Source organism: Rhinatrema bivittatum, chromosome 2 (assembly GCF_901001135.1).
Source record: "Rhinatrema bivittatum chromosome 2, aRhiBiv1.1, whole genome shotgun sequence".
Taxonomy (NCBI): domain Eukaryota; kingdom Metazoa; phylum Chordata; class Amphibia; order Gymnophiona; family Rhinatrematidae; genus Rhinatrema; species Rhinatrema bivittatum.
Genome location: NC_042616.1, coordinates 461,102,293 through 461,130,280, shown reverse-complemented (window position 1 = coordinate 461,130,280; position 27,988 = coordinate 461,102,293). Strand labels below are relative to the sequence as shown.

The window sequence follows — 27,988 nt, the reverse complement described above, 5'->3', positions numbered from 1 at the left end:
TGTTTCACCGACCACCAAGTTTAGGGCCCTTGTTGGTAACTGTTAGATTCAAATTTCCTGCCATCCCCTGTCAGTGATGCAGAGAGTACTTTATGCATACCTACTACTATTTATTATGCTCCTAGTGACAATAGTGCACACAATACTATACAACACATTGTCCAAGGCTTCTGCCCTAAATAGCTTGCAATCTGAGAAAAGGGGAGATGATAAGTACTTGCTCCAGGTCACGCAGTGGTGGTAGTATTGCTGGAACTCAGTGAAGAGTCTTGCAGGTTTAACAACCCTTTGCTCTAACCACTATCTATGCCACACAGCGAGAACGCTCCAATAAAATCTGGTTCTGAATTTGAGCCATGTCTTAACTAATACATTTAAGTAAGTTGCAAGCATAACTAGGTCAGACTCAGTACCTCAGCACTGACCAATCATCTATCCCTACTTTATTATAGCAACAGTAAGTGACAGTAAGCTATACCCATCTCAGAGGAATGTTCTAACATATTTGGAAAACAAGAGGATATTACTTAGAGAATCCTAGATGGTCTGGGGCATGGTCCTTATTTTTAGATGATCCCGAACTGTGCCAGCTCATGTAACTCCAGGTGACTGAATGCCTCCCATGGGCAAATCACAGTGATGTCTGAAACAGAATAGAAAAACCTGTTACTTTTTACAGAGCCTTCATTCAGACAGATGAATTGTAGTCTAGAATTAATATTCATAAAAAGAAACATAATCATAAATATGCTAGCAAATAAAGACCACAAGACCCATATAGTTTGCCCATTTTTCCTATCAATTATGATAGAAAAGCTTCTACTTCACCATCACTACAAATCTTTTATCCTCATCCCATTGGGATGTAGGGATCTGCATTTGTTGCTCCATTCATTTCAGCAGTATGCACGTATCTCACGAATGGATAGTAGGCGTGCAAAACAGATAGTATGCATGTATATAGGCAGCTACCCACATACAAGCATTCCATCAGTTTTGCACGCCTACTATCCATTCATGAGATATGCGTGTACTGCCAAAACAAATGAAACAAATGGAGCAACAAATGCACATCCCTATTTGGAAGCTGTTTCGTGCATCCACCATCCTTTCTGTGAAGCATCTGTTCATTGAATTACATCTGAGTCTATCCTATGCAGTCTGATCCCATGATCTCCTTGGCTAGAACTTCCTTTTCACAAAAAATGTATGCCTTCTCTGAGATATTCAAATTTTCAACCACAACCCTCAGTTCTCTCTCTTACTGCATGGTATTCATATTTAGGTCCTTAAATCATCCCTCATAGGACTTTCCCTCTTCTGGATTGCAACTCATGTTTTTAACCCTCTTCTGGAGATGCAATCTCCAGAATGGGTCGCTATGTTCCAGATTAGTTCTCATCAGTGGATTGCACAAAGAAGTTACTACCTTATTTTTTCTGTTGATTACACCCCTCCATGTGTATGCTAGCATCCTGCTGGCTCTCCTCAATGCCTTGCTCCAATATTTAGCAGCCCTAAGATCATCAAATATGATCACCCTCTAGACTCTTCTCTCCTGTTTTAGGGATGTGAATCGGGCTTCGGACGATTGAAAATATCAGACGATATTTTCAAAATCGTCAGAAATCGGGGGCTCCCCCAAAACAATAGGAAAACCCCACGATATTGATCGTGGGGGTTCTCTTATCGTTTAGGGGGAGGGCGGGAAAAAGGCACATAAATTACCCCGACCCTCTAAAACTAAACCCTTTGCTTCCCCCACCTTCCCGACCCCCCCAAAAACATTTTACAGGTAACTGGTGATCCAGTGGGGGTCCCAGGAGTGATCTCCCGCTCCCGGGCCGTCCTCCCGCTCCCGGGCCGTCGGCTGCCACTAATCAAAATGGCGCCGATGGCCCTTTGCCCTTACCATGTGACAGGGTATCCGTGCCATTGGCTGGCCCCTGTCACATGGTAGGAGTACTGGATGGCCGGCGCCATCTTTAAAAATGGCGCGGGCCATCCACTGCTCCTACCATGTGACAGGGGCCAGCCAATGGCATGGATACCCTGTCACATGGTAAGGGCAAAGGGCCATCGGCGCCATTTTGATTAGTGGCAGCCGACGACCCGGGAGAGGTAGATCGCTGCCGGGACCCCCACTGGACCACCAGGTACCTGTAAAATGTTTTTGGGGGGTCGGGAGGGTGGGCGAAGCTAAGAGGTTAGTTTTTAAAGGGTCAGGGTGGGTTTTTTGTTTATCGGCTCGGGCACAGCCGATAAACAAAACCGCGATCGGGCCCGATGCAAAAAAACCCACATGTGAATCGGAACCGGAATCTGAACTGATTCCGGTTCCGATTCACATCTCTATTTTTTGGTGGTCATTAGTACTTTATCCTATGTATTATCCCTCCAAATATCTGTGCCACACATAATGTCTCTGCATTTTTTTCATTAAATCTCAGTTCTCACACTCATGATCACTCCACAAGTTTGTCTAAATCCATCATTCACAACCCTCTAACATGTCAATCCTGCTATAGTGTTTATTGTTTAGAGGGAGCACATAATAAAGCATAAGAAAGAAAGAGAGAGGAATTACATAGAGTAGAACTAAAAGATAGGGAAAAAGAGAGAATCAGTGAGAAAGGAGAGATGAACTTTAAATTAAGAAAGGCTTCTGCACTCCCAGGATTATAATAACTCTCTCTCTCTCAATTAACACACTTTTAATTGGTGTATTGTCCAGCGCTTAGGAAACCTATCATTAATCCCCTATAAACCAAATGGATACAAAATGTTTAATGTCAGGGATTGCATGCATGAATTACTTTACCATGGGATAAGAATAAGGGGCAGATGAGAGGGGAAAAATACAGAGGGAAAGGGAAAATGAGAGGTACAGAGTGAGAAAGTAGAATAAGTGAAAAGTGAGGGAAGGACAAAATCACAATGGAAAATGAAAAGAGAAAAAGGGAGGAGGAGATACAAAAGACAAAGGACAAAGAACTACTAACAGTACAAAGATAGAGAAGATCACAAAATGTGTTTGTAACAGTCATTCAGTTCTGTTACCATTAAAGCATGAGTGAACCCTTAGCTAGTAAGAGAACAGCTTAGTGAGTAGGGAGGTTCCATTCAAATCATGTAGCCCCCTCCCTTTGAGGGGCCTGAAATGTCTGTGATCTTGAGAGGTTTTCTAAGCAGCCCTCTCCAGAGACTCGAGAGGCAGTCCACTCCTTTATGGTTTACTTAGAGTTAGGAGGAGGAGAGGAGACCTTTCTGAGTTGTTTTTTTTCAGGTCCAGTAAAAGGAACCAGACCAACCTTGCCTGGGGAGACTGACAAGAGTCAGGAGGGTTTTCCTTATCCAGTCCACTCCCTGGCTGGTTAGGATTTTCCCTCTGGGGATATTTTCAGGATTTTTGCATTTTAAGTGGTAGGAGTCTTGTGAGAGAGCCTATGCACCACCATGGGCTCAGAGCACAGGGAGCTCTGTATCTGGGGTTGTTCAGACTCTCAACAAGGTCAGAGGAGGTAATGGCCCGGGGCAAGGAGGAACTCCAGTGTTAAGATTTGTTAAAAGGGAAAAGGACTGAGTTCATAATCCAGTTTTGGCTGCCCCTTCCTTCCTGCACTGGAGCAGGGCGAGCAACCTGTTTCCAAGTGATCCCTCCCATCAGGGAACCAGAAAAGAGTCTAAGAGAACAAAAGAGATTTAAAAGGTTTGCTAACAATGAGACCATTGGGGACACCCATCCCACACCTTCATCCCTGGGGAGAGAGAGAATTGCCTCTCTGTGCCAAGGACAGCTTTGTTAATTCTGCCAGTGCTAGAGGGGTTTTCCTGCCTACATAAGGATACACTTGTCCACCTGGGAACTTCAATTTTCAAAGTCCTGGAGGGTGGAGACTTCCCTGCCCTGGTACAAGTTACTCCTATACAGACAGAGGGATGAAGGACTGTAATGAAAAAGGAATTCTGTGGTGCTAAAGATTAATTTGTTGTGCCACATCTCATCAGCATTTAAACAGTCATTTTTTAACACTAAACAAGTGACTCCAGAATGTTTTTTGGAACCTGCAGCATGTACTCCTCTCCATGGGGACACAGAGACAGAATCACGATCCCTCTCCCACAGGGCCGGTGCAAGGGGATTTGGCGCCCTAGGCGAGCCTTCTTCCTTGCGCCCCCCCCCCCGGTCTTGGCCCCGACTCCTACCTCATTCTCAATCACGCCCGCTGACTGGGGTTTTCTGGGTCGCGAGCAGATTGGGCACTGCTTGCGGCCCGCCAAATCTCCACTCCTCTTTGCCACCACTTGCGGCCCCATATGGCTCACACCCAGTGGCGCACCAAGGGTCTCCAGCGCCCAGGGGCCAATGCATTTGTGTGCCACAGAAAATCAGTGGCATCTCTAGACAGAAGAATTTGTTTTGGGTGGGGGGGAGCCAAAATGACATTTCTTCATCACACCCACCTCTATAGCATGGATCCTGCTTTAAAATTGGTTATAAAAAAAAGTGTTGTTAAAAAAAGTCCAAAGGGTCCTCTGCATTATTTTAAAAAGCTGGCCAGTTTCACACTTCTAGTAAAACTACTATAAAATTATTTGATAGCCTCATTCAACTAATTCTATATGGATTATGAGAGTGAAGTCTGGAATAAATAGGAAGGGACAGAATGTCAATACAAATCCTGCACCTCCAGTTCTGTATCTCTGTGCATCCACTGAAATTCCCCCAAACAATGGAGCTTGGATGTTTCCCTTACAGCTCATCATACTAAAAGATATTTTCAAATTCTGGTGTCACCTCACAGTAACAGCAGCACAAACACCTTCCACTGCCAGACACATTGTGAACTAACACAAAGCACCGCAAAAAAGACACCCAAAATCTATACTGCAATCCCATCATAACATAACAGTAATAACACCAAGACTCAAACAACAATAACCCTACCTTTGAAAAAACAAGGGTAAATATTACACTGGGTCCTAGAATACCAATACACCACCTACTGAGGAAACAAAACAAACCCAATTGCTATAGATCTCTATACAGACACTATATGATAGCAGAATCTCTCATCATGGTCACACACCCTCACCAAATACAGAATACAAAATAAAGGAGCACAAATTAGAAAAACTGAAATGGAAACCCCAAGAAGCCAGACTCTGTGTATTAGCAATGGAAAAACAGAACAACCATTCCTCATAAACAAATAAAATCAAGAAACAAAGCATCAGTTATAATAGTAAAACGATACTAATAAAATATTTTAAAACTACTGATAAATAGAATTTCTATTAATTAAAATCATATACATTTTTTACAATTTCCCAAACACCAATAAAATATTTCAAAACAGTACATATATCAAATAACACACAATAATTAAAATTAATAAGGATTTTAAAAAGCCCCTGCTGTCCATACATGGGAGCTCTTGATTTCCAGTCACCCTGATATTGTCGAGGATTAGGAGGTTATCCTCTCTCTCTCACACATACTCACATATCCATTCTCTCTCACACATACACTGTCACATACATACACATCCATGCTCTTATACCCAACCATAACCTCTCGCTCTCACAGACACTGACACACTCAGGCTCTAAGGCACTCTCTCCCCCTCCACACACACCCCCCACACAAACTCTTACTCCCCTGGATTTTCTCATACACACTCATGCTCTCACTCTCACTGGCTCCCTCACATACACACAAACACACACTCCCAGGCAAGCTCCCACTCGTTCTCACACAGACACAGACACACACAGACAAGCTCCTAGTCATTCTCACACTGAACCCCAGGCAGGCTCCCATTCATTTTCACACCACTCCCTCCCCATCCCCCAGGCATGCACACATTCATTCTCACACACACAGACCCCCAGGCAGGCACCAATTTATTCTCACACACACCCATACACCACAAACAGGCAGGCACCTATTCTCACACATACAAACCCCAGGAAGACACCCATACATTCTCATTCACAGACACACCCTCAGGCAGGCACCCATGCATTCACACACATACACCGCCAGGCAGACTCCCATTCATACACATGCACACACTAAAGGCAGAGACCCCCTCTCTTTCTTTTGCCAGCAACCTCAAGAGCCTCTCTCATTCTTCTGCTGCCACTGTCACTGCCGCTGTATGGCTATTGCAGAGGTGCTGGTTGCTGCTATTGGCACTGAAGCCCATTCTGCTGCCTCCTCTGTGCAGGCCCCATGGGCTTCCAGTTCCTCTATGCTGATCTCGTACATTGTGAGATCCGCATAGAGAAAGTGCTACTCTTGCACATTCCCAAAGATTACATGTTCCAATCAGTAAAAAGTAATTTATTTCTTTTTACATTTGCTGTCTGATCTTAGTTTTCTAATCGGTTGGTCACAGGCTTTTTTTTTTCCACCTTCCCTTTCTTATTTTTTTGCCAATTCCTTTTATAAACATATTTATTTTCTCTCCATCTGTCTGCTTCCCTCAAACACATGGTCAGGTTCTCATTCTCACATGCTTTCTCTCTCTCACATACACAGGCACACATTCTCACATGCTGTCCCTCATACAATCATTTATACACAGTCTCTCTCTTGCACATGCTGTCTAACTCTCACTCCTACATGCTGTCTTGCTCAAGCACAGGTTCTCACTGTCACATGCTCTCTCTCATACAATCATTCCTACACACAGGCTCTCACTGTCACATGCTGACTCACACACACACAGGCTCTCTCTCACTCCCACATGCTGTCCTGCTCAAGCACAGGCTCTCACTGTCACATGCTCTCTCTCATACAATCATTCCTACACACGGGCTCTCACTGTCACATGCTGACTCACACACACACAAAGGCTCTCCCATGCTGTCTCTGCAAACATTCAGGTCTTCACTCCCACACACACACACAGTCTCTCAACTCATCTCATACACGCACACATACACACTGTACAAACCCTTAGTCTCTCTCTCTCACCTCTGGGCCTCCTCTTCACGGGCCACTGCAGGATGGGCTCTGCAGCGGCCCCGGTCTTCTCGAGCTGCGCTGATCCTCTTCTGAACGTGGCAGATGCTCCTCCTCCTTCCGGCAGGCGGCTGATGCTCCTCCTCTTTCCTGCCCGCACGGCTCCGGCAACATTTTTCTTCCGGGGCCGCGCGGGCAGGAAGGAGGAGAAGTTCCTGCATTGGCTGATGCTCCTCCTCCTTCCTGCCCGCGCGGCTCCGGCAACATTTTTCTTCCGGGGCCGCGCGGGCAGGAAGGAGGAGGAGCACCAGCATGTTTAGACGCAACTGTACCACGGCCCTGCGATCTTCTTGCTGTGTGTATCTGCCATTGGGATGACGTCCACCGTCGGCCATTGGCCGTCAGCGGCTCGGCGCCCCCTAATGCTCAGCGCCCTAGGCGATCGCCTAGTTCGCCTAGTGCTTCCGCCGGCCCTGCTCTCCCAGGGGAAATCCAAGGAAATTCATCCTTAGCACTCAGGGGCCCTGAAAGTTAATTCTTCCACCCCCACCCACACAAAAACAATCCACACCCAGGGGGAAAAGACTGAAAGAACAGATAGCCAGAGTTCCAGCCCCGAAGAAATACATTTATAACCCCATCGGTGTGCAGCCTGCCTCGCAGGATGGGGTTTAATGTTTAAAATATAGAATTCTGTGTAAGCAATAGGAAGTAGAAGGGTGTCTGGTCATGTGATATACCACGTAACATTCCCGGATGATCTTATCATGTGCTCTCAGCCACTGGAAAGTCCATATGTCATAGGCTTCAGAAGAGGATGAGCCACAGGGGCCATGGCATGACCAAAATCTGGCTCACCCGCAGAATCACTATGGGAGATCCAGGGCTGGGTCAGTCAAGCAGAAGCTGTTCAGTGACAGAAGGAGGAGATCAGTGGTGTGTCAACCACGTGCTCTACCTCTGCAACTCTGGGCCTCTGTATAGCTGTGTGTTTCAAAGCAGCAGCAGGGCCAGGTAGCAGAGGAGGATGCAGCCTAAGGCAGCAACACTCTCCTCCTCCTCCTGCTGATCAGCATGGGATTGAGGAGGGGAAAGGTGGATGATAGGAGGGAGAAAAAAAGAGAGTGAGAGGAAGTGGGGGCTGAGGGAAGAAAGAGGGAAGGAATAGGGGGAAAGAGAGAGAAGATGGGGCAAGAGGTGGGGAAAGCAGAAGGTGGCAGAGGGCAGTGTGGGAGCAGGTGGGGCGGGAGAGAGAGAGAGACTGGGGGGGGGACAGAGGGAGGAGGAGGAGTTTGGTTGGTTTGGCCCTTCCTAACCAAAAAGGTGTTTCGCTTCCCATGCCATATATCGTAACTGGAAACATTAAAGTTTGTTACTGAACTTAGAAAATGCATTGCTAAAGACAAATACTTGGGCATAGGAGATACATAATTTGGTCACAGAAGGTGCCGGACTTGGGGGCAAGATGGCTTCCTGAGTTGAGCCGTGAACGAGAGCTGCTCTAAGTTTCCTCTTAACATTGTTCCATTTAAACTTTATGCTGCCTAAACGCCAAGGTAAAGTGAGGGTTTTTCCCTCTATTTCAACTCAACTCACTGAGCGGGCTCTTATTATTAACTTCATGACTCCTGGAGGTGCAAATTTCGGGGGGGTTTCCCCTGCTGTGATCCCGTCTGGAGGAGAGCCGATATCACCTGTGGTGGAGGTTTCCCTCAGTCCCCCGCAATATGCAACCACCGGCAGCTAGGGGTGTGTCGACTCCATTCACCCTGCAGGCATAACTGAGAGATGAGGTCAGTGACCTGGGACTGCAGGAGGGAGAGCTGTTGGCGTCTGCACAGCCAGGCACAGCGAGAAATTTGACGGGGGAGGTTTCTTTGACTCCTGTTGGTCTGTCTACGTGGTCATCCTCTGATTGTGTCACCTCTACTTTGAGTGAGCATTTTACACTCCCTATTAAGTGTTGCAACCGTCCCTTCCCGACGGCTTCACTCCGCCTACCTTTTTTTCTTTGCACCTCCACTTGCTGTGGATGGATGCCTGGCTGCCGCGGTGTCTGCCTGCCGTCCTCTCCGGCGTTCCTGGACCGGCTTGGGCGCTGCCTCCCGCCATACTCCGCTACTCACTCTTATTTCCTACTTGGCACGAACCTCAGGGGCGTACCCCTGTGATGATGTCATGCTGCCCGGATATTTAAAGCTTACGATGTTTGCTAGCCTTTGAGTTAGCAAGGGGAATCTTACGGATGGGATTCGCTCTCCGTACCCAGCTACTCTGCCTCTCCAATTTTCCATTGGACTCTTAACGCTAACGAGGTACCCGCTCCTTGGGGGCCTCACTTGCTTTTCAGGTCGCTATCAGGAAACCGGTACTCGCTCCTCGAGGGCCCATGTTCCCTGACTCGTTGCCTGCTCCTACCTTCTCTTCTGCCTGGAAGGATTCGCTATCTTCAACACCAGTGAGTACTACCATCTTCACCTCAGAGCTGTTCCTTGGATCCAGGTACTCGCTCCGAGGGCCTGCCTCTGTTCCCGCCCTAGTGCCATCTTCTACGTGGAACCGCTGTGTGAGTACATTACCTTCAAGTCTCCCAGCTCTCAGGGATCAGGTACTCGCTCCTCTAGGACCTGCTCTCCCTATCCTGGGGTTCTCCATACTGGGGCTTTGTGCATATTCCACTGTACTCATTATTCTCAGTTCTTTCCACTACAGCGCTGCTACCGGAGGAGTCGCTGTTCCAGCGCCTGAGGGACACTAGCCCAGCCAGGCTACTTCTACTGCTCACTACTGCCACCTCTGGTGGCTTCATCACATTGTCTAATAAAAGATCAGTCTCTGTGTTTGTGTGTCCTAAGCTGAGCCTGACCTGTGGCCCCTCACGGGACTTCCCCCTGTGAGCATGGTCAGCTGCCACAGTGTCCAAGGGTCCACCCAAACCTCACTAATTATAACATTAAGCCTGCGGTCATAACTTTGGAGACCCTATGGGAATTAACTGCTGGGCTCTCAGTTGCAGTGAAAACTTGTAATAGTAAAATGGATCAACTAACTGCCTCCTTGAACTCTGAAATTCAAGCCCAAAATAATTCATTTCATAGTGTGAAGGCTTCTGTAGCCAAAGTTGAAACTGAGACTCAACAAATTCAAAATTTTAACATGGCTACAGTTAAGGATAGAGCAGCTTGGCTTCTCCATTTTATCCAGATGAGCACGCCTTTTGGGGATCATATGATCGCAGAAACAACACCCTCGGATGTCATGCGAGGCCCCCAGGCAGAGGATACACACCTCATGCAGATCCGTGATGGACATGGTCTGCGGGCACTGTTGACGCCACTGAAAAAGAAGCTGGTGCATTGGTCAATGACCGATGGGAACCCAGAAGCGAGAGCTGGGAATCAAGCCCCAGAACATCTGACTGGGCCCGATCAGGGTCTTGGTCCCCCCCATCGCCAAGGCCCTCTGGCGGAACCGATGCCTGGGAGCTAATGGGAGTTGAATCCCCCATAGGCAGGGATGCCACAGTCCTGACGGGTCTGCCCACTTTGGAGGCCCCTGCAACCTCAGGGGCTCCAGGCCTCGTGGGAGCTGCAGGCACAGGATCCTCCTGCCTCGGAGTCTGGAAATGCTGGAAAGTTGGAACCATCGCTTGAATGTTAGACTGATTAACCCTAGCAGAGTTACATTGGCTACCAATTGAACACAGAATTAAATACAAAACCCTAATTATCATTCACAAACTAATTTATGATGAGAAATCAGACTGGTTGAACACAGCATTACGGGTACACACTCCACACAGGAACCTCCGCTCAGCAAATAAAGCACTCCTAACCATTCCTTCAGTTAAAACAGCAAGACTGACACAAGTGAGAGAAAGAGCCCTATCACTAGCAGGACCCATAATCTGGAACACAATGCCTCCAGAGATCAGTCTACAAAGTGATCTCAAGACATTCAAGAAAAATATAAAAACATGGCTTTTTAAACAAGCATTTTACAAAGAGACAGGAGAATAGAGAGAAATATTTCAGGAAAAGACAGAAAGGCACCGACATACAGTCCTTAGGACTATACAGTAGATTAGTCTATGAACTCTACACCACAATAAAGCATAACTATAATACTATGTGTGATAAAACTACCGGTGTAAGTACCTTGGTACAATTGGTCATGAACTACTTCGCTAAATGACTATGTCTAATGATATATTGTAACCGAACCTTTGACAGCACCTGTTAGAATGTACTATAGTACACTTTTACCTACATTAAATATGTGCCTACATGTAAACCGTTGCGACGGTATAGAAAAGTTTTTAAATAAAAATAAAATAAAAATAACTTCCCCAGGGTTATGGGAGAACTACCAGTAAATACCTTCAAGAGGTATCTTCGGGAGGTACTCTTTATATCAGAGTCTGAGATTCCACCGATTAATAAAGCATATTTTATACCTATTGCTTCTGCTGAGAGATGTACAACAACTGACTCTGGAGGACTTCCTTTAGACATGCAAAATGTAACCACTTTCCTAGAATCTTCGGGTATCGAGATCACTGATCGCCCTACTTTACTTGTATCACTTATAGTTGAACAGGACATTAGTAAATTAATGTCATGCTATTTTCAACATTTAAATTCCCTCTTTCATGGCTCTAATGTGCGAATGTTTCCTGATATTTCTAAAGTTACCCAAGAGAGGTGAAAGGGCTTTCTAATAATGAGACAAGAAACCATTTCCTTAGGAGCTACTTTCCTGTTAAGATACCCTTGTAAATGCATTGTTAAAAAAAGATAGTGATTGCTATATCTTCTTTGCCCCAGGGCAGCTGAAAGCCTTTCTTGATTCATTTTCCACTTAATTCTTAAATTTCACAGCGTTCCAATAATTTATTATATTAGGTAGCTCTGTATTTCAGGACTATACTCTTTCCTGGCTTAAATTACCTTCTACTCCTCATATATATTGCAAACCCCCCCCCCCCCCCCCCCCGGGTTAGGTTTATTAAGATTTAGTAATAAGCCATTGCTAATTGTATTTCTTCTATTTGCTGAATAGTGGTGTTTCACATTGACTTAAACGTGTTTCTTGATGATAAAAATACTTTGTATGTATTAGTAAAGTTATAAATTAAAAATTAAAAATAGTAATAATAATAATAATAATTTGGTCACAGAAAGCCTAGGGAAGCCCAGATGGCATTAGCCATTAGAAAATAGAAAATATAAACTAAAAAGTTGCAGTGAAGCCCAGCAAAACACTGTCATTTACATATTTAGTATAAATTGTAAGGCTGGCTAGACAGCCACTAGCCATTTCAGACTGCACGTGTCATAAAGCTTTTTCTAAGTAGTAAGTAGACTAAGTCTATGGGAACTAATTCCCAGGAGGGTGTGAGCTCATGTAGAAGAACTACGAGGTCCATATTCAGAAGCATTTAGCTGGATAAATCATTAATCCAGCTAAATACATATCTAGGCAATTATCTGGCTAAATTCTAGTCGAATACATTTTTTTTTATCTGGCTATAATTTGGCTGGATAAGTTAGGGGCATTCTGGGGTGTAAACAGGAGGAGGTGAGTTAGCCGGATAAGTTGTCCAGTTAACTCCAATATTGAAAGTTAGCTGGATAGCATCCAGCTAGTTCTGATCGGCCCATACATCTGTTCTAAACTTATCCGGCTAACTTTAAGATAACTGGATATATTCAGCGGCAGAGCCATACCACTGAATACACAGGCTTAGTTGGCCGGATAGGTTTATTCTGCTAACTAACCAAGACATTCGCGGCTGAATATGGACCTCTGGTTTTCTAAACTAATACCCATCCAGCCCTGCAAAAGAAGTCCGGTATAAGGAACAGTTTATCAATGGAGATAGTCATCATGGCCACAATACTAGATATCTTGACAAGCAAACCTGACAAATTTAGTCTTTGATCCCGTCAGCTTCCTGCTGCTCTTTTACACTTCCATCTGAAGAAGAGCCAGCACCCTCAGCTGTCAATTAAAACTACCCAGACCTCCCTTCTGCCCACAGATTCTGTGACACTGCGGCACCCCCAACCCCTGCCAGCTCAAGGAGCAGAAACTAGGCCGAGGAATCAAACCTGGGTCTTCCTAAACCATTGGCTGGCCCTGAACAAGGTTTACAATATAAGTGATATCGGCGAGTGTGATTTTATAGATACTGAAGGGAAAGATTTTGTTCCAGTGACTTAAGCTGATCAACATCTGAGGTCAGGAAGGGTATTTTTAAATAAACACTGTACACGTGGCTACAAATAACAAGCATTTTTTTTAATGTTCCCCTGGCTTACCACATAAATATTATCATCGGATTTTCTTTCAACCTAACTATAAAGTTATAAAACATCAGATTATTGTTAAAGTGTTTCAGAGCTTTCAAATCATTGCTGTGTGTTTCCTCACCTGTTCCAAGTCCTTCCATCCCTGGAATATCATCACCAAACCTGTAAGACAAAAAAAAAATCATAAAAAGTAAATATATTATAAAAATATATATATTTATTGGGTTTTTCCCTTGTTAGTTTGGAGAAAAACCCTAGATCACTGTTAGAGGGATCAATTTGTTGCACAAATTTGTGTTTCCAGGGTAAAAATATATATGTAGGGCCCCACTAGAAAAGGCCTAGTAGTTTAGGTCAGGATGGTATAGAATAGAAGAATGTACCACCCTATGCCACAGCACCCCAATTAAAGGCTGCTTTATTGATTTGTTCCTTCTTACATAAAATCAAGTGACTCCTAGCATCTGTGTAGAATTTTAGTTTGGCTTTAAGAGCTAGTAGAAGTGATTCCTTTCAGTTCTCTTAATTTTTCAGAGTAAAGATCTAAAGCCCTGACTGTGGAGTACTAGCAGGGCCAGCGGAAGCACTAGGCAAACTAGACCAGGCCTAGGGCACTGAGCATTAGAGGGCGCGGTATACCGAGGGGAGGTCAGGGGGAGCCAATGCCCCCCACGCAGGGCCATGGGGGGGGGGCGTTGATGGCTGACATGGGAGGCCAATGCCGCCGCCAGTGGACCTCATCTCACCGGCGGGTGAGCAGGGAACTACAGCAGGAAGATCGGCGGGGCCATGGTGGAGCTTATCTCACCACGGCCCGAAGAAAAAGGTCACGTTCAAACCTGCAGGAGTTCCTCCTCCTTCCTGCCTGTGCAACCCCGGAAGAAAAACGTTGCCGGAACCACATGGGCAGGAAGGAGGAGGAGCATCTGCCGCGTACAGAAGAAGAGCAGCGTTAATGGGCTGCTGCATATCCAACATCGCAGTGGCCCAAGAAGAGGAGGAGGACTGGTAGCAGGGCCGCTGCGGATCACATATCACAGGTTGCCTGAGAAGATCAGGGCCGCCGCAGAGCCCATCTTGCGGCAACCCGCACAGAGGAGGCACAGAGGTGAGAGAGAGGCTGAGGGCCTGTAGAGTGTGTGTGTGTGTATGAGATGAATTGAGAGATTGTGTGTGTGTGTGTGTGAGTGAGAGTGAGTTGAGAGACTGTGGGTGGGAGTGAGGACCTGAATGTTAGGAGAGATAGCATGTGAGAGCCTCTGTGTGAGAGGGACAGCATGTGACAGTGATAGCCTGTGCTTGAGCAAGACACATGTGGGAGTGAGAGACCCTGGTGTGTGAGAGTGAGACAGCATGTGCACGAGAGAGACAGTGTGTATTTATGTATGAGAGATAGCATGTGAGAGTGAGAGCTGTGGATGTGTGAGACAGCATGTGAGTGTGAGAGCCTATGCGTGTGTATATATGTGTGAGATAGACAGCATGTAAGAATGAGAACCAGATTGTATGTTTGAGGGAAGAAGACAGATGGAGAGAAAAGAAATAGAAAAAAGAAAGACCCTATAAAAGGAATTGGCAAAAAAAACAAGAAAGGGAAGGTGAAAAAAAAAAGCCTGTGACCAACTGATTAGAAAACCAAGATCAGACAGCAAAGGTAAAAAAAAAAATTACTTTTTAGTGATTGGCATATGTTATCTTTCGGAATGTGCAAGAGTAGCACTTTCTCTATGCCGATCTCGCAATATACGAGATTGGCATTTATTTTTATTTATTTATTTAAACATTTTTTTAGACAGACAGTCGTTGGGAACAACACATCAGTTTACATATAACAAAATGCAGCAAACAGGCTTTACAGAGAACTAGAAACTGTAGAATAAAAAATTAAGAACTATCAAAGTAAAATGTATAACCATGTATAGAGAAATATAATATTATAAACAAAAGAATGACCTGAAAAAGTATTTACAGTCAAAGTATATCGCTAAATATAGTGACAGAATATTTACATTCAAAGGGTTTGGGGAAGACGTATTTACAGACAATGAATATCGCCAAATGTAAGGACAAAATAGTTAGAGTCTATATGCTATGGAGAAAACGTATTTGCTGTCGAAAGGATGTGGTGAAACGTATTAACCTTCTAAAGGGGAAAGATTAAGAGGAGCGGTGACTTAATGGGGTATTTATTTATTATTTATTTATTTAATTTTATATACCGGCAACCGGTATATACCGGCAACCGTTTTGCACATCGTGCCGGTTCACAAGTAACTTACAACAGAAAGTATATAGGCATAGCCTTTACAGAGAACGGTGTATAACGTAAAACGCAGTAACAGAACAAATAACTAAGTAACTGGGGAGGGATGAGGGGGGGGGGGTCGATACAAAGGGGGGGCAGGGGGAGGGTGCAAACAGATACATGGGGATAAAATGTGAATAGGGTAGGGTGAATAGGGTAGGGGCTAAAGGCAGATCTGCAAGCTTACTGTTGCAGTATGAAACTAGAGAGGGAGGGTGATGTGTCAGGGAAAAGGGGGGGAAGGGTGAAGGGTGTCTTGCAAGGGTGGGTTGGGTCAGGTAATTCAAGTGTAAGCCTTCTTGATTAGCCAGGTCTTAAGGTTCTGTTTAAATTTCTTTGGGCATGATTCTTGGCGAAGATTAGAAGGCATGTTGTTCCATAGAGCAGGACCTGCTATGGAAAGTTCATGGTCTTTGGTGGACATAAGTTTAGTAAGTTTTGGTGAGGGTGTATGCAGTGTTGCCAAGTATTGGTTTCTGGTGGGTCTGGTAGGGGTGTGAAATAGGAGGTACTCATTGAACCAATGCATGTTTTGATTGTGAAGTGATTTGTGGATGATAGTAAGAGTCTTGTATATGATCCAGGATATGATTGGCAGCCAATGCAGATGTTTGAGGACAGGGCTGATATGATCATTTCTGTGGGCATTGGTGAGAATACAGGCAACAGCATTTTGGAGCATTTGGAGGGGTTGGATTGCGTTTTTGGGAAGGCCTAGGAGAATGGCATGCAGTAGTCAAATTTCAACAGTATGGTAGATTGGAGAACTGTGCAAAAGTCGTTGAGATGTAGAAGAGGTTTCAGTTTTTTTAGCGTGTGCAGTTTGAAGAAACAGTCTTTTAAAGTGGAGTTGAACTTTTTTAGGTTAAATTGAGTGTCCAGTGTGATGCCGAGGCTAAGTACATGTTGAGAAAAAGTGATGGTTGAGGGTGATAAGTTGAGCAGGGGGAAGTAAATGTTAACATTGTGTGGTGAGATTATTAAGAGCTCAGTTTTAGTGGTGTTGAACGCAAGGTAGTTGTTTGAAAGCAATGTGCTGATAGCAGCGAGGGCAGTTTCCAAGGTCTTAATGGCTTCAGGTAATGTGTTAGTTACAGGTATGAGGATCTGTACGTCGTCCGCATATATAAAATATGGAAGACCAAGTTCAGAAAGGAGATGGCAGAGGGGAAGGAGGTACATATTGAATAGGGTGGAAGACAATTGTGGGACGCCTTGTGTCAGGTTGATTGGTTTAGATTCACTGTTCCCAATTTTTTCTCTTATTGTCTATTGCTTAGGTATGATTTAAACCAGCGAAGTGAGATGCCGGAAATGCCAATTTCTTTAAGGTGTTCTATTAGAATGTTGTGGTTGACGGTGTCGAACGCAGATGATATGTCTAGGAGGGCCAAGATGTACGATTGACCTTTGTCCAGGCCTTTCAGGATGTAGTCAGTAAGGGAGATGAGGAGAGTTTCAGAACTGTGGTGTTTACGGAAACCATATTGGGATGGGAAGAGGATGTGATGTTCATCTAAGTAGTCAGTTAGTTGTCGATTAATTGTTTTTTCTAAGATTTTTTATATAAAGGGTAGGTTGGAGATGGGGTGAAAGTTGGCAGGATCAGCAGGGTTAGGTTAGGTTTTTTTAATATAGGTTTTACTATGGCTTGTTTAAATTGGTTTGGGACTGTACCAAATGAGATGGATCTGTTGATAATGTTGGATATAGGTTTGGAAATAATGTTGGGGATGGTGAGGAGGGCTTTTGTAGGGATGGTGTCCGAGGGATGAGATGAAGGTTTAATTTTCTTTAGAATGGATTCTATTTCTGATGAGGTGGTGGTCTCGAATGAGTTAAGTACGGCAGTAGTTTTAATTGCTTGGGGTTTTGTGGATGTGGAAGTTGTAGAGAAGAGTGACATAATATTGCCTATTTTATTATGGAAAAATAGTGCAAGATCTTCACATTTGGCCTTGTCATCTGTATCTGGGTGGAGGTAGGGGTAGTTTTAGTTAAATTTGCTACGTATTCAAAGAGGGCTTGAGCATTAAATTGGAGATGATGAATTCTTTGGGCATAAAATCCCTTTTAGTTTTGTCTATGGCTTCTCGATAAGTGTGAAGGTAGGATCTAAAATTTGCCAGTTGGGTAGGTGATGGATCTTTAAGCCAGCTCTTTTCTTGCTTTCTTAGGTTGTGTTTCATGTTTTTCAGCTCAGGCGTGTACCAAGGTCTTTTTTTACTATTTAATGGGTTAATTTCTCGAGATTGTGTGGGGCAGACATTATTGGCAACAGTGCTGGTAAGTTCATTCCAAGAGGAGAAAGCAGAATTGGAGTCAGTCAAGTCTAGTTTGCTGAGTTCATTACTGAGGGCTGCAATGAGGTCATCTGTTTTGCAAGGTCTTCTGAAGTGAATGTTTTTTTTTGGTGCGTGTGGGAGTGAGAGTATTTTTTTATGGAGCAAGTGGTTTCGATACGGAAATGGTCGGACCAGGGGATGGAATTGCATGTAGGAGGGTCTGGTCAGATAAGGGAGTTGGTAAAGTTAAGATCAAGAGTGTGGCCTGCCTTATGTGTAGGGTTAGAAATTATCTGCTTGAAGCCTAGGGCGTTGAGTGAAGCTAGAAGGGAATAGTAGGAGGATGATATGGGTACAGAGTCCACATGGAATTGAAGTTTCCAAGGCATGGAGGAAGTGGAAGCCTGCAAACATTTAATACCGCGGGGCCTGCACAGAGGAGGCAGCAGAACGGGCTTCATTGTCAGTAGCAGCAATCAGCACCTCCCCAAATATCCACATGGCAGCAGTTGCAGAGGAATGAGAGAGGCTCTGAGGTTGCTGGCAAAAGAAAGAGAGGGGGGTCTGCCTTCAGTGTGTGCAAGTGTATGATTAGGAGGCTGCCTAGGGGTGTATATGGGTGAATGTATGGGTGCCTGCCTGAGGCTGTATCTGTGTATGAGAATGAATGGGTGTCTTCCTGGAGTCTGTCTTTGTGAGAATAGGTATCTGCCTGTGTGTGGTGTATGTGTGAGAATGAATTGGTGCCTACCTGGGGGTCTGTGTGTGTGTGTGCGTGCGTGTGTGTGTGTGAGAATGAATGTATGCATGCCTGGGGGATGGGGAGGGAGCGGTGTGATAATGATGGGAGCTGCCTGGGGGTCAGTGTGGGTGTATATGGGTATGTGTGTGTGTGTGTGTGTGTGTATGTGTGTGTGTGAGAATGACTGGGAGCTTGTCTGGGTGTGTGTGTTTGTATGTATGTGAGGGAGCCAATGAGAGTGAGAGCATGTGTATGAATGAGAGAATCCAGGGGAGTGAGAGCTTGTGTGTGGGTGGTGTGGGGGGGAGAGAGGGTCTTAGAGTCTGAAAGTGTGTCAATGTCTGTGAGAGAGAGAGAGGTTATGGTGGGTATAAGAGCATGTATGTGTGTGTATGTGACAGTGTATGTGTGAGAAAGAATGAACATATGAGTATGTGTGAGAGAAAGGATAAAGTTTGTGCACTCCCCTAACCTAATCCTCGACAATTTCAGAGTGACTGGAAATCAAGAGTTCCCAGGTATGGACAGCAGGGGCTTTTTAAAATTGTTATTAGTTTTAATTACTGGGTGTTATTTGTTATGTATGCTCTTTTGAAATATATTATTGTTGTGATCCTGCTCGCAGCAGGGCCACGAGCAGGCTCTTACTTTCGCGGCCCGAGCCACCAGCGTGCCAGTACAGCAGGAGCCACGTCGGGGTTCTCACATATGGCCTGGAGCCGCCCCCAGAACCTCCATGCGGCAGGAGCCACCCCCGGACCAGTCTTCCTCTGTGGCGATCTTGCTGGCACGGCATGACCCGTGCTAGGGTTCTTCACCGCAGCAGGGAGCCGCGGACTTCGGCCTGTCCTGTGGCCCAGAGGCCGCTGTTGTCATCCTCTTCAGCATGGCCCAGAGGCCACAGTCCCCGGGGTCTTCTTGCGGCTGGATCTGCCCCCGGACTTCCTCTTCAGCGGCAGGACGCCGCTTCCAATGTCGGGGCCTGCAGGGCCCAGCTCCGGCTCCTCTTCTCTCAGCAGGGCCACTGTCCTTGATCCTGCTGCTTCCCCTTCCTGCCTTCCTTAGGCGCAGGGCCATGCCTCCTTCAGCCACTTAAAGGGCCAGTAGGGAGGGGTCCCTCTGGTCTCACCTGCAAGCTCCTCCCTGGACATTGTCTTCTCCAGCCCTATAAAGGGCTCCTCCAGCATTCAGTCATTGCCTTCGCAAGGAGCAAGTTCCTTCCTGGAACTGTCCTCTAGGTGCTGGTCTTCTCTAGGACTTCCTTGCACTCTTTGCTCCTGCATGGCATTCATATGTTCTTTGTTGGATCCTTCGTCGTCATCTGTTCTGGTCCTTGCTGATGCCCATCTGTTCCTGATGTCTCCTTCATCCTGGCTGCTCTTCACCGAGTGTCCGGAGAGTCCGTCCCAAATGTCCTGGATTCTCACCTTGGAGGCTCGTCTCATCTCTCCTCCGATGCTCTGGACTCCAGCTACGCCTAGCCTCTGGCGGACAGTGCTTCAGTGGATAGTGTGAGGGCCGTTCTGGCCACTGCAGTCTCCTCCCCGGCTGTGGGTGTTAGCTCCTTATCCAGAGTCGTCTTCATCCTGAGTTTTATCCTGATTTTAACTCGTCTGATCTTTGTCTGAGTCTGATCTTTGTCTGAGTCTTCAACTTTGGTACCAGTCCACCCTTGCCTCCTGTCCGGCCTGCCACCTTTGCAGCTCCCTGCGGCAGGTCCGAAAGGGCTTGGCGTGGTCGGAGAACTACTCAGAGGCCAACCTTGCGTGGTTGGTCTCACTTAGGCTGCGCAGGTCAGCAGGGGCTTGGTCTTCACTCCTTCCCAGACCAGGACTGTCTTGCCGCAAGGGCACACAACACTCGTCCCGTGCTGAGGGGCGCCCCCTGGTGCTCTCTCCCATTGCAGCACGACAATTATTGGTGCTTGGGAAAATTTTTTTAATGTATTTGATTTTAATTAATAGAAATTATTCTATTTAATAGTAGTTTTAAAATATTCTTTTATTAGAATGGTTTTACTATTATAATTGATGCTTTATGTTTCTTGATTTTATTTGTTTTATGAGGAATGGTGGTTCTGTTTTTCCACTGTTACTCTCAGAATCTGGCTTCTTGGGGTTTCCATTTCAGTTTGTCTAATTTGTGATCTTTTATTCTGTATTTGGTGAGGGTCTGTCTCTGCTTTGTGCATGTGACCATGATGAGAGATTCTCCTAACGTGTCTGTGTAGGGATCTATAGCAATCGGGGTTGCTTTGTTTCCTCGGTAGGTGGTGCATTGGTATTCTGAGACTCAGTGTAATATTTACAGTGCTGCTTTTTCACAGGTAGGGTTATTGTTGTTTGAGTCCTTGGTGATATTACTGTTATGTTACGATAGGCTTGCTGTATAGATTTTGAGTGTCTTTTTTAAGGGGTTTTCTATTAGTTCACAATGTGTCTGGCAGTGGAAAATGCTTGTGTTGCTATTACTATGAGGTAATACCAGAATTTGAAAACATTTTTTTATTTGATGAGTTGTAAGGGAAACACCCAAGCTCCATTGTTGAATGAATTTCCATGGATGCACAGTGTGTTACAGAAATGGAGGTGCAGGATTTATATTGACATTCTTTTCCTTCCCGTATACTTTCCAGACTTCACTCTCATTGTCATATAGAATTAGTTGAATAAAGCTATCAAATAATTTTAATAGTTTTACTAGAGGTGTGAAACTGGCCAACTTTTTAAAATTACGCAGAAGACCCTTTAGTCTTTCTTATTAAGACTTTTTTTTATAGCCAATTTTAAAGCAGGGGGCCATGCTATGGAGGTGGGTGTGATGAAGAAATGTCATTTTGGCTCCCCCCCCCCCCCAATTCTTCTGTCTAGAGATGCCACTGATTTTCTGTGACCTTAAGCAATAGTACAAGAAGGATTGGGGGGATGCTGGAGAGGCACACAAATGCATTGTCTCCCGGGTGCCAGAGACCTTGGTGCGCCACTGGGTGTGAGCCATATGGGGCCGCAAGTGGCGGCAAAGAGGAATGGAGATTTGGCGGGCCGCGAGCAGTGCCCAACCTGCTTGTGACTGGAAAACCACACACTCGGCGGGCACAATCGAGAATGAGTTAGGAGTCGGAGCCGAGACCGTGGGGTGGTGTGACCGGGAGGGGGGTGTGGAGGCACAAGGCAGAAGGTTCACCTAGGATGCCTAATCCCCTTGCACCAGCCCTGAGTACTAGAAAGTAAAGAGTACTTTTCAACTCAAACCCACAGGTTGAAACATCTCTAGTGATTTTTGCTGTTAAGTATTTTTGAATGGATTTTGTTCAGGAGGAAGTTTATCCACCCTTCCTGCTCACAAGAAAGCTGTAAGAAAAGAAGTTTTCCTGGTCATCTTGGCATCACTTAGTCCAAGTGATTCTCTTGCCCTTTCAGCAACCATGGAAGAAGAAGCAGAAAGGATTCTCATCCAGTGTTCAACAGAGGGAATGGAAGTAAGGGACAAGGAAAAGGAGTAACACCGATTTGAATTTAATCACAACACTAACACATCCGGTACACAGACTAGAATCAAAGAGGTACCTAACTAGTAGTACAACAGAGAAGGAGAGCACAGGAAAAGTTGAAGAATTCAAGATCAAGCTTTTGAGTCCAAACTATCTGGGAATTAACTTCAGAACATAAGAACCTAAGGTCCATCAAGTCCAGTATCCTGTTTCCAACGGTGGCTAATTCAGGTCACAAGCACCTGGCAGGATCCTGTCACCCATAAAGCTGGGCCCACCCTGGCTGAAGAGTCCTTGTCTCTGGGTGATGGGATATATGTCCTGAAGTGATACAAACATCATATGAAATACTGGTGGGGTGTTTTACCATCAGAATACAAATGGAGCTGGTCATGCATCTAGATGAGGTTCCACTGCCTGAGAAACTGACACAGTTGATGGTGAAGAACAGTATATATGTGGGTGGATTACAGCTGCCTCTTGAAGTCTTCCTGCAAAGTAAGTGGACTGCAGTTGATAGAGAGAGGAAGTGCTCAGTATACATATTCCATCTTATTTTTCTCAAGTCTTCAGTTTCCTGTCTCTGATCTCCTGGCTCTTGCATCTGGTCTCCAGTCTTCAGTCTCCTGCCTCCAGTCTTCATGATCAGACATTTGCCTCTTCAGTGGCTAGCACCTTTTGATAACAGATTTCTCATAGACATGTTCCTACATAGACAATGGCAGTAGGCATCTCTGAACTGTATAGAGATATTTAAGTGTTTGAGCATGTCCCATAGCTCTGGGCAGTAAGAAATGCACTATGAAGTGCTGCTATTATGTACCTGCATGGTCATGTTCCAAATGCCTTGTTATTCAAAGCTGTTAAATCACAAGAGGATTGTGAGAAATTGTAAGAGGATATTGCAAAACTGGGAGACTGGGCATGCAAATGGCAATAAAATGTAATGTGGACCAGTGCAAAGTGATGCACTTAGAGAAGAGTAATCCAAAAAGGTTCCACATTAGGAGTCACCACTCACAAAGAGGATCTAGGTGTCATCGTTGAAAATACATTGAAATTTTCTGCTCAGAGTGCAGCAGCAACCAAGAAAGCAAATAGAATGCTAGGGATTATTAGAAAAGGAATGGAGAATAAAACAGAGAATATCATAATGCCTCTGTATCATTCCATGGTGCAACCTCATCTTGAGTATTGTGTGCAGTTCTAGTCACCACATCTCAAAAAAGATATAGCAGACTTGGAAAAGGTACAGAAGAAAGGCTAAAGAGGTTAGGACTCTTCACCTTGGAGAAGAGACGACTGAGGAGAGATATAATAGAGGTCTATAAAATAATGAGTGGAATGGAACGAGTATATATTAATCAGTTTACTCTTTTGAAAAGTTCAAACACCAGGGGACACACAATGAAATTACTAGGTAATACATTTAAAACTAATAAGAGCAAATATTTTTTTACTCATCGCATAATTTAGCTCTGGAATTTGTTGCCCGACAATGTTGTGAAAGCTATTAGTGTAGCTGTGTTTAAAAACGGTTTGGACAAGTTCCTGGAGGAAAAGTCCTTTAAGCATTATTAAGGTAGACTTGCAGAAATCCACTGCTTATTCCTGGGATAAGCAGCTTGGAATCTATCTACTGTGTTTAAACAGGATTGGATAAGTTCTTGGAGGAGAAGTCCATTATCTGCTATTAATTAAATTGACTTAGAAAATAGCCACTGCTATTACTAGCAACGGTAACATGGAGTAGACTTAGTTTTTGGGTACTTGCCAGGTTCTTATGGCCTGGATTGGCCACTGTTGGAAACAGGATGCTGGGCTTGATGGACCTTTGGTCTGACCCAGTATGGCAAGTCTTATGTTCTTATCATCCACTCATGGGGCCAGTGCTCTATTTGATTAGGTTGCTACATCATCTTATTGTGCTTTGTTCTTTGTATTCATCTGTGTGTTTAAGGATAAGATAACATGCTTGCAATGTAAACTGTGTTCAGTGAGCCACACCACTATGGCCTAAAGGATATTTTTGCTTTTGGCACTTATCCTTTTTCTGTATGTTGTTCTTGCAAAGAACAAATGCTAATGTGTCTGTTGTGTTTTTTGTTGTTACTTTCATCTAGTCTAGCATCGTATTTTTATTTGTACAGTGGTCATTGTTCAAAGGCATTTAGATGGAGACATCACAAGTGTCCATCTTCCCCTCTCTTATGTAGGTTCCATACAGTTTTTCAGACATGGGATCTTATCAACAGTATACAGATTATATGATCCCCTTGGATTTGTAGTCCCTGGCACTATACAAGGGAAATCTTTGCAAAGGGAACTTTCAGCAGAGACACAAGAATGGGACACCCCACTGCCCCAAGGCAAGAAAGGTGAGTGGGAGGGCTGGAGAGTCTCCTACAAGCTCTTGATCAATTCCAGATTCCACATTTGAATACCTCTTTCTCTCACTACAGCACAGTACAAAAGAAAACTGTATCTTTTCAGCTGCCTCACTGAAAGTCATAGCTGCAGTATCCTACCTGAAGATATTAGACAACAAAAGTAGGCCCCATAAGGGATTTGTCCTAGGTAAGGCTAAATTAGCTCCACAGACAAGCCACATCATCTCAAGACTTGAATTGTGCGAGGCAGTGTTAGCTGTGGAAATTGCTGAACTGGTACTAAATAAAATAGACTTGCAACCTGACATGGTTAAATTATACACTGACAGTAAAATGGTACTGGGTTACATGCACAATCAGAGCAGGAGATTTTATGTGAATGTGAGCAACAGGGTTGAAAACATCAGAAAATCGACCCAGCACTGCATTCCCACAGAACTGATCTCTGCCGACCATGCTACAAGGTCCATCTCTGCAGCTTACCTAATACAGACAGGACCAGAATTTCTTTGGAAATGTGGCAATACAGCACCAAACTCAACAGTCTGCTTTGAACTGGTAAATTCTGAACTGGATACAGAGATCCATCCTCAGGTGACTGCTCTGGATACCAATGTTCCAAGTAAAAAGCAACTAGGAATACACCGCTTCAATCAGGTTTCAAGATGGGTAAATCTTGTTCTGACCACTCTGATGGTTTGTAGTTTCAGCCATCATCAATGCTAGACCTGTGTCTACGAACCCAGATTCTCCAGCCATCCTGGCTTCTGGCTACCATTCTTACCCCAAAGACTGATGTGATTCTGGCACTGTCTGGAGAGTTTGATGCCAAGGACCTTTACAAATGGAAGTGGCAACAGGTTTAGTGCCTTGCCAATATCTTTTGGGATCATGGGAGGAGTGAATACGTGACAACTCTATAGGACCGCAGTAAGAGGCAACACAGTAAACCAGAACTCCAGGTGGGTGACCTTATTTTATTTAAAGACAAGGGTAATCTTGCCCCGTTGTGCAATCCTAGCATGGGTGAGGCCATAAACTTATTTGCACTCTTCAGGGTAGGACCCCAGGCTGGCTGTGCTACTTCTCTTCCTTCCCAGGATGTAGCTTCGATAGACTTGGGGATGAAAGGAATCCTCTAAATTGCAGTGCGGGGTGGCTAATCCTATTTAGGAATCCCTGGGAGAGGGGTATTTTTCTATTTGCTGTGTGTTGAGTGCCAAATAACCATGCTTCTGTGTCCAGATCTCGTGACACTCTATCAAATTAATTTGGCCCCAGTCAGTCTCTCAGCTCCATATCTGTTAGGGTGATGGACTGTGGTACCCTGGATCTATGCTTGTGCTGGTACCTGGCAATCCTGGTCATCTTTACCTTCAGGCTGGCCTAGAGGTCTCTGAAGTGGTGGGATAACTGCCCAGTGGTGCATCTTCCTTCACCCTCAGCAGCTCTCCTCTAGGCTATCCAGCTTCAGATGAGGGTCTTTGTGGCCTTTGAAGTTTTAGCTGCCTGCCTTCCAATGAGCTGGTCGTAGTTGGCCAAGACACCTCATTCTCCTCACTGGAAAACTTGCGGGCATGAAGTCACTGCCTGTCACTGCTGCTGCCACCGGATTGGGTTGCCACTTCCAGAGGGATCCGTTCCTTTCCTCTACGACCCACTCCCTGCTCCCTGCCCTTCTTCCCATGCACTGGCCCTCCTCTAAGTGCTCTCCTCCCACCTGCTCTCTGTGCCTTTTAGTACTAACTCTCACCTGCCTTCCTCCACCCTCTACACTCTCCCACTTCCCCTCACCACCTCCCTCCTCCCTCCTCCCATTCTCCTTCACTCTACCTCTACTTTTCATCTCTCTTCCACTTCTAGCCCCACTACCACTCCAGGGCCTCTCATCCTCCCCAGCTTCCTACCCTCTCCTGTCCTTCCTGGTCTCTCCTATCCTCCTTATTTGCACTCACCCTACTTACACACTTCTCACGCTCTCTTGCTTCCCTGCCACTCACCATCCTCAACTCTTTCACACACACACGCTGTTCTTTTATTCTCTAAACGCACACAAAAAACATGCAGACAAGATAAACAGAACACACTTACAACACTCTTATCTCACTCACAGATAAAGATAACAGACCAAGGGAAAACGAAATAACAGTAGGAACACAGAAAAATACAAGACTCAGCACCTCAGTAATCAAAATCCACAAACCTCTTCTCCCAACAGAACTCCTATCCATCACAACTCCTCTCTCCTCTCATCTATAACGCCTAACCAAACTTCGAAGGAACAGGAACAGGACGTTGGCTTTTATACGGCTTTATACGGCAAGGAAATATCATGCAAAGCATGATTTTAAACGTTTCATGCGGGGCATTAATACAACACTTCACACTGCAGCAAAATACCACTGCACACGATATTTTGTAACCATGTCTCCTTCCCCTTTGTGAATACCGCAATAATTGTTGATGTGTACCGCGCATTTTTTTCATCAAATACCGCGTGCTAACTGCTTCTTTTTATCACACTTTAGTGAATGAGGCCCAATATTTGGTATTCAAGTACCGAGTTCTCTGATCTTTTGAAATTGGGAAAAAGAAGGTTGAACTGTTTAGCAATTCTAGCAAAGACAGACGATTTGTAAGAATAGTAAACTACTTAATTTATTCTTTCTTTGCACTAAGTGCTTGCCTTATTACATAAGCATCTGTACTCTTGTACCCATCTTAATATTCTTCCTATCCAATTCACCAAACAGACCCTATATTATATACTATATTTTCTGTCACAATCTAGACGACCACCTACGATTCCCCTTATGTCCTTAACTATACAGTATGTGAATATATACACTAACCCTGTGTTTAATGTTCTTTGACTTGACTGATTGCAATTGTAATTCAGATTGAGACTAACTTATGAAAATGTGGAATATCAATGTTTATAAATAAATAACATACATCGAGAGCCATACAACACATTGTATCCTGTGGATGTGCGGCCTGTTTACTGTATTCCAAGTAAATAAGGTCAGAGCTGTCTGCAGTTATATCGCATACCTAATATGATTTGCACATATGACAAAGAGAGGATATTATCATTTACAGTGAGAGAGTTCCAATAGACCAAGTGCCAATGATTAAAGAATTCTACAACCAATCAGGATGAAGTCCCCCTTCCCCCAAGGTATACCGGTTACATAATTTAATATCAATAGTACTTTTGTTTAAAATACCATGGCCAATCTCTCCTTTCCCATCCCACTTTACTCTCTCCCTGCCCCCTTCCCAGGCATCGCTTCTTCATTTGAGTATCAGCCTACCCTCTCACGCCTTTCTTGGGGGGCTTGCTCTTGAACTGACGGGTCTGTCTCTGTTTGAATTTGGGAGGTCCTTTGCGAGGTGTGGTAGGCCCCCCTGATACGGCAGTTGGGGCCAGGACACTGGGAGCTGGAGAGCTGGAGTTCATCTTGGGGTGCTGAGCAGCTGGGTCTC

General features: G+C 44.9%; 1 protein-coding gene across 1 annotated transcript; it reads right to left on the bottom strand.

Annotated features, from left to right (window-relative positions):
• Window positions 1-95: 95 nt before the first annotated feature.
• Window positions 96-27,988, bottom strand: PDE6H (phosphodiesterase 6H). The gene is made up of 3 exons (XM_029592669.1): window positions 27,817-27,988; window positions 13,409-13,449; window positions 96-643 (listed from the first exon to the last, which is right to left on the bottom strand). Exons 1-3 carry the CDS (start codon window positions 27,960-27,962, stop codon window positions 567-569), a joined length of 264 nt encoding a protein of 87 aa, XP_029448529.1. The 5' UTR covers window positions 27,963-27,988; the 3' UTR covers window positions 96-566.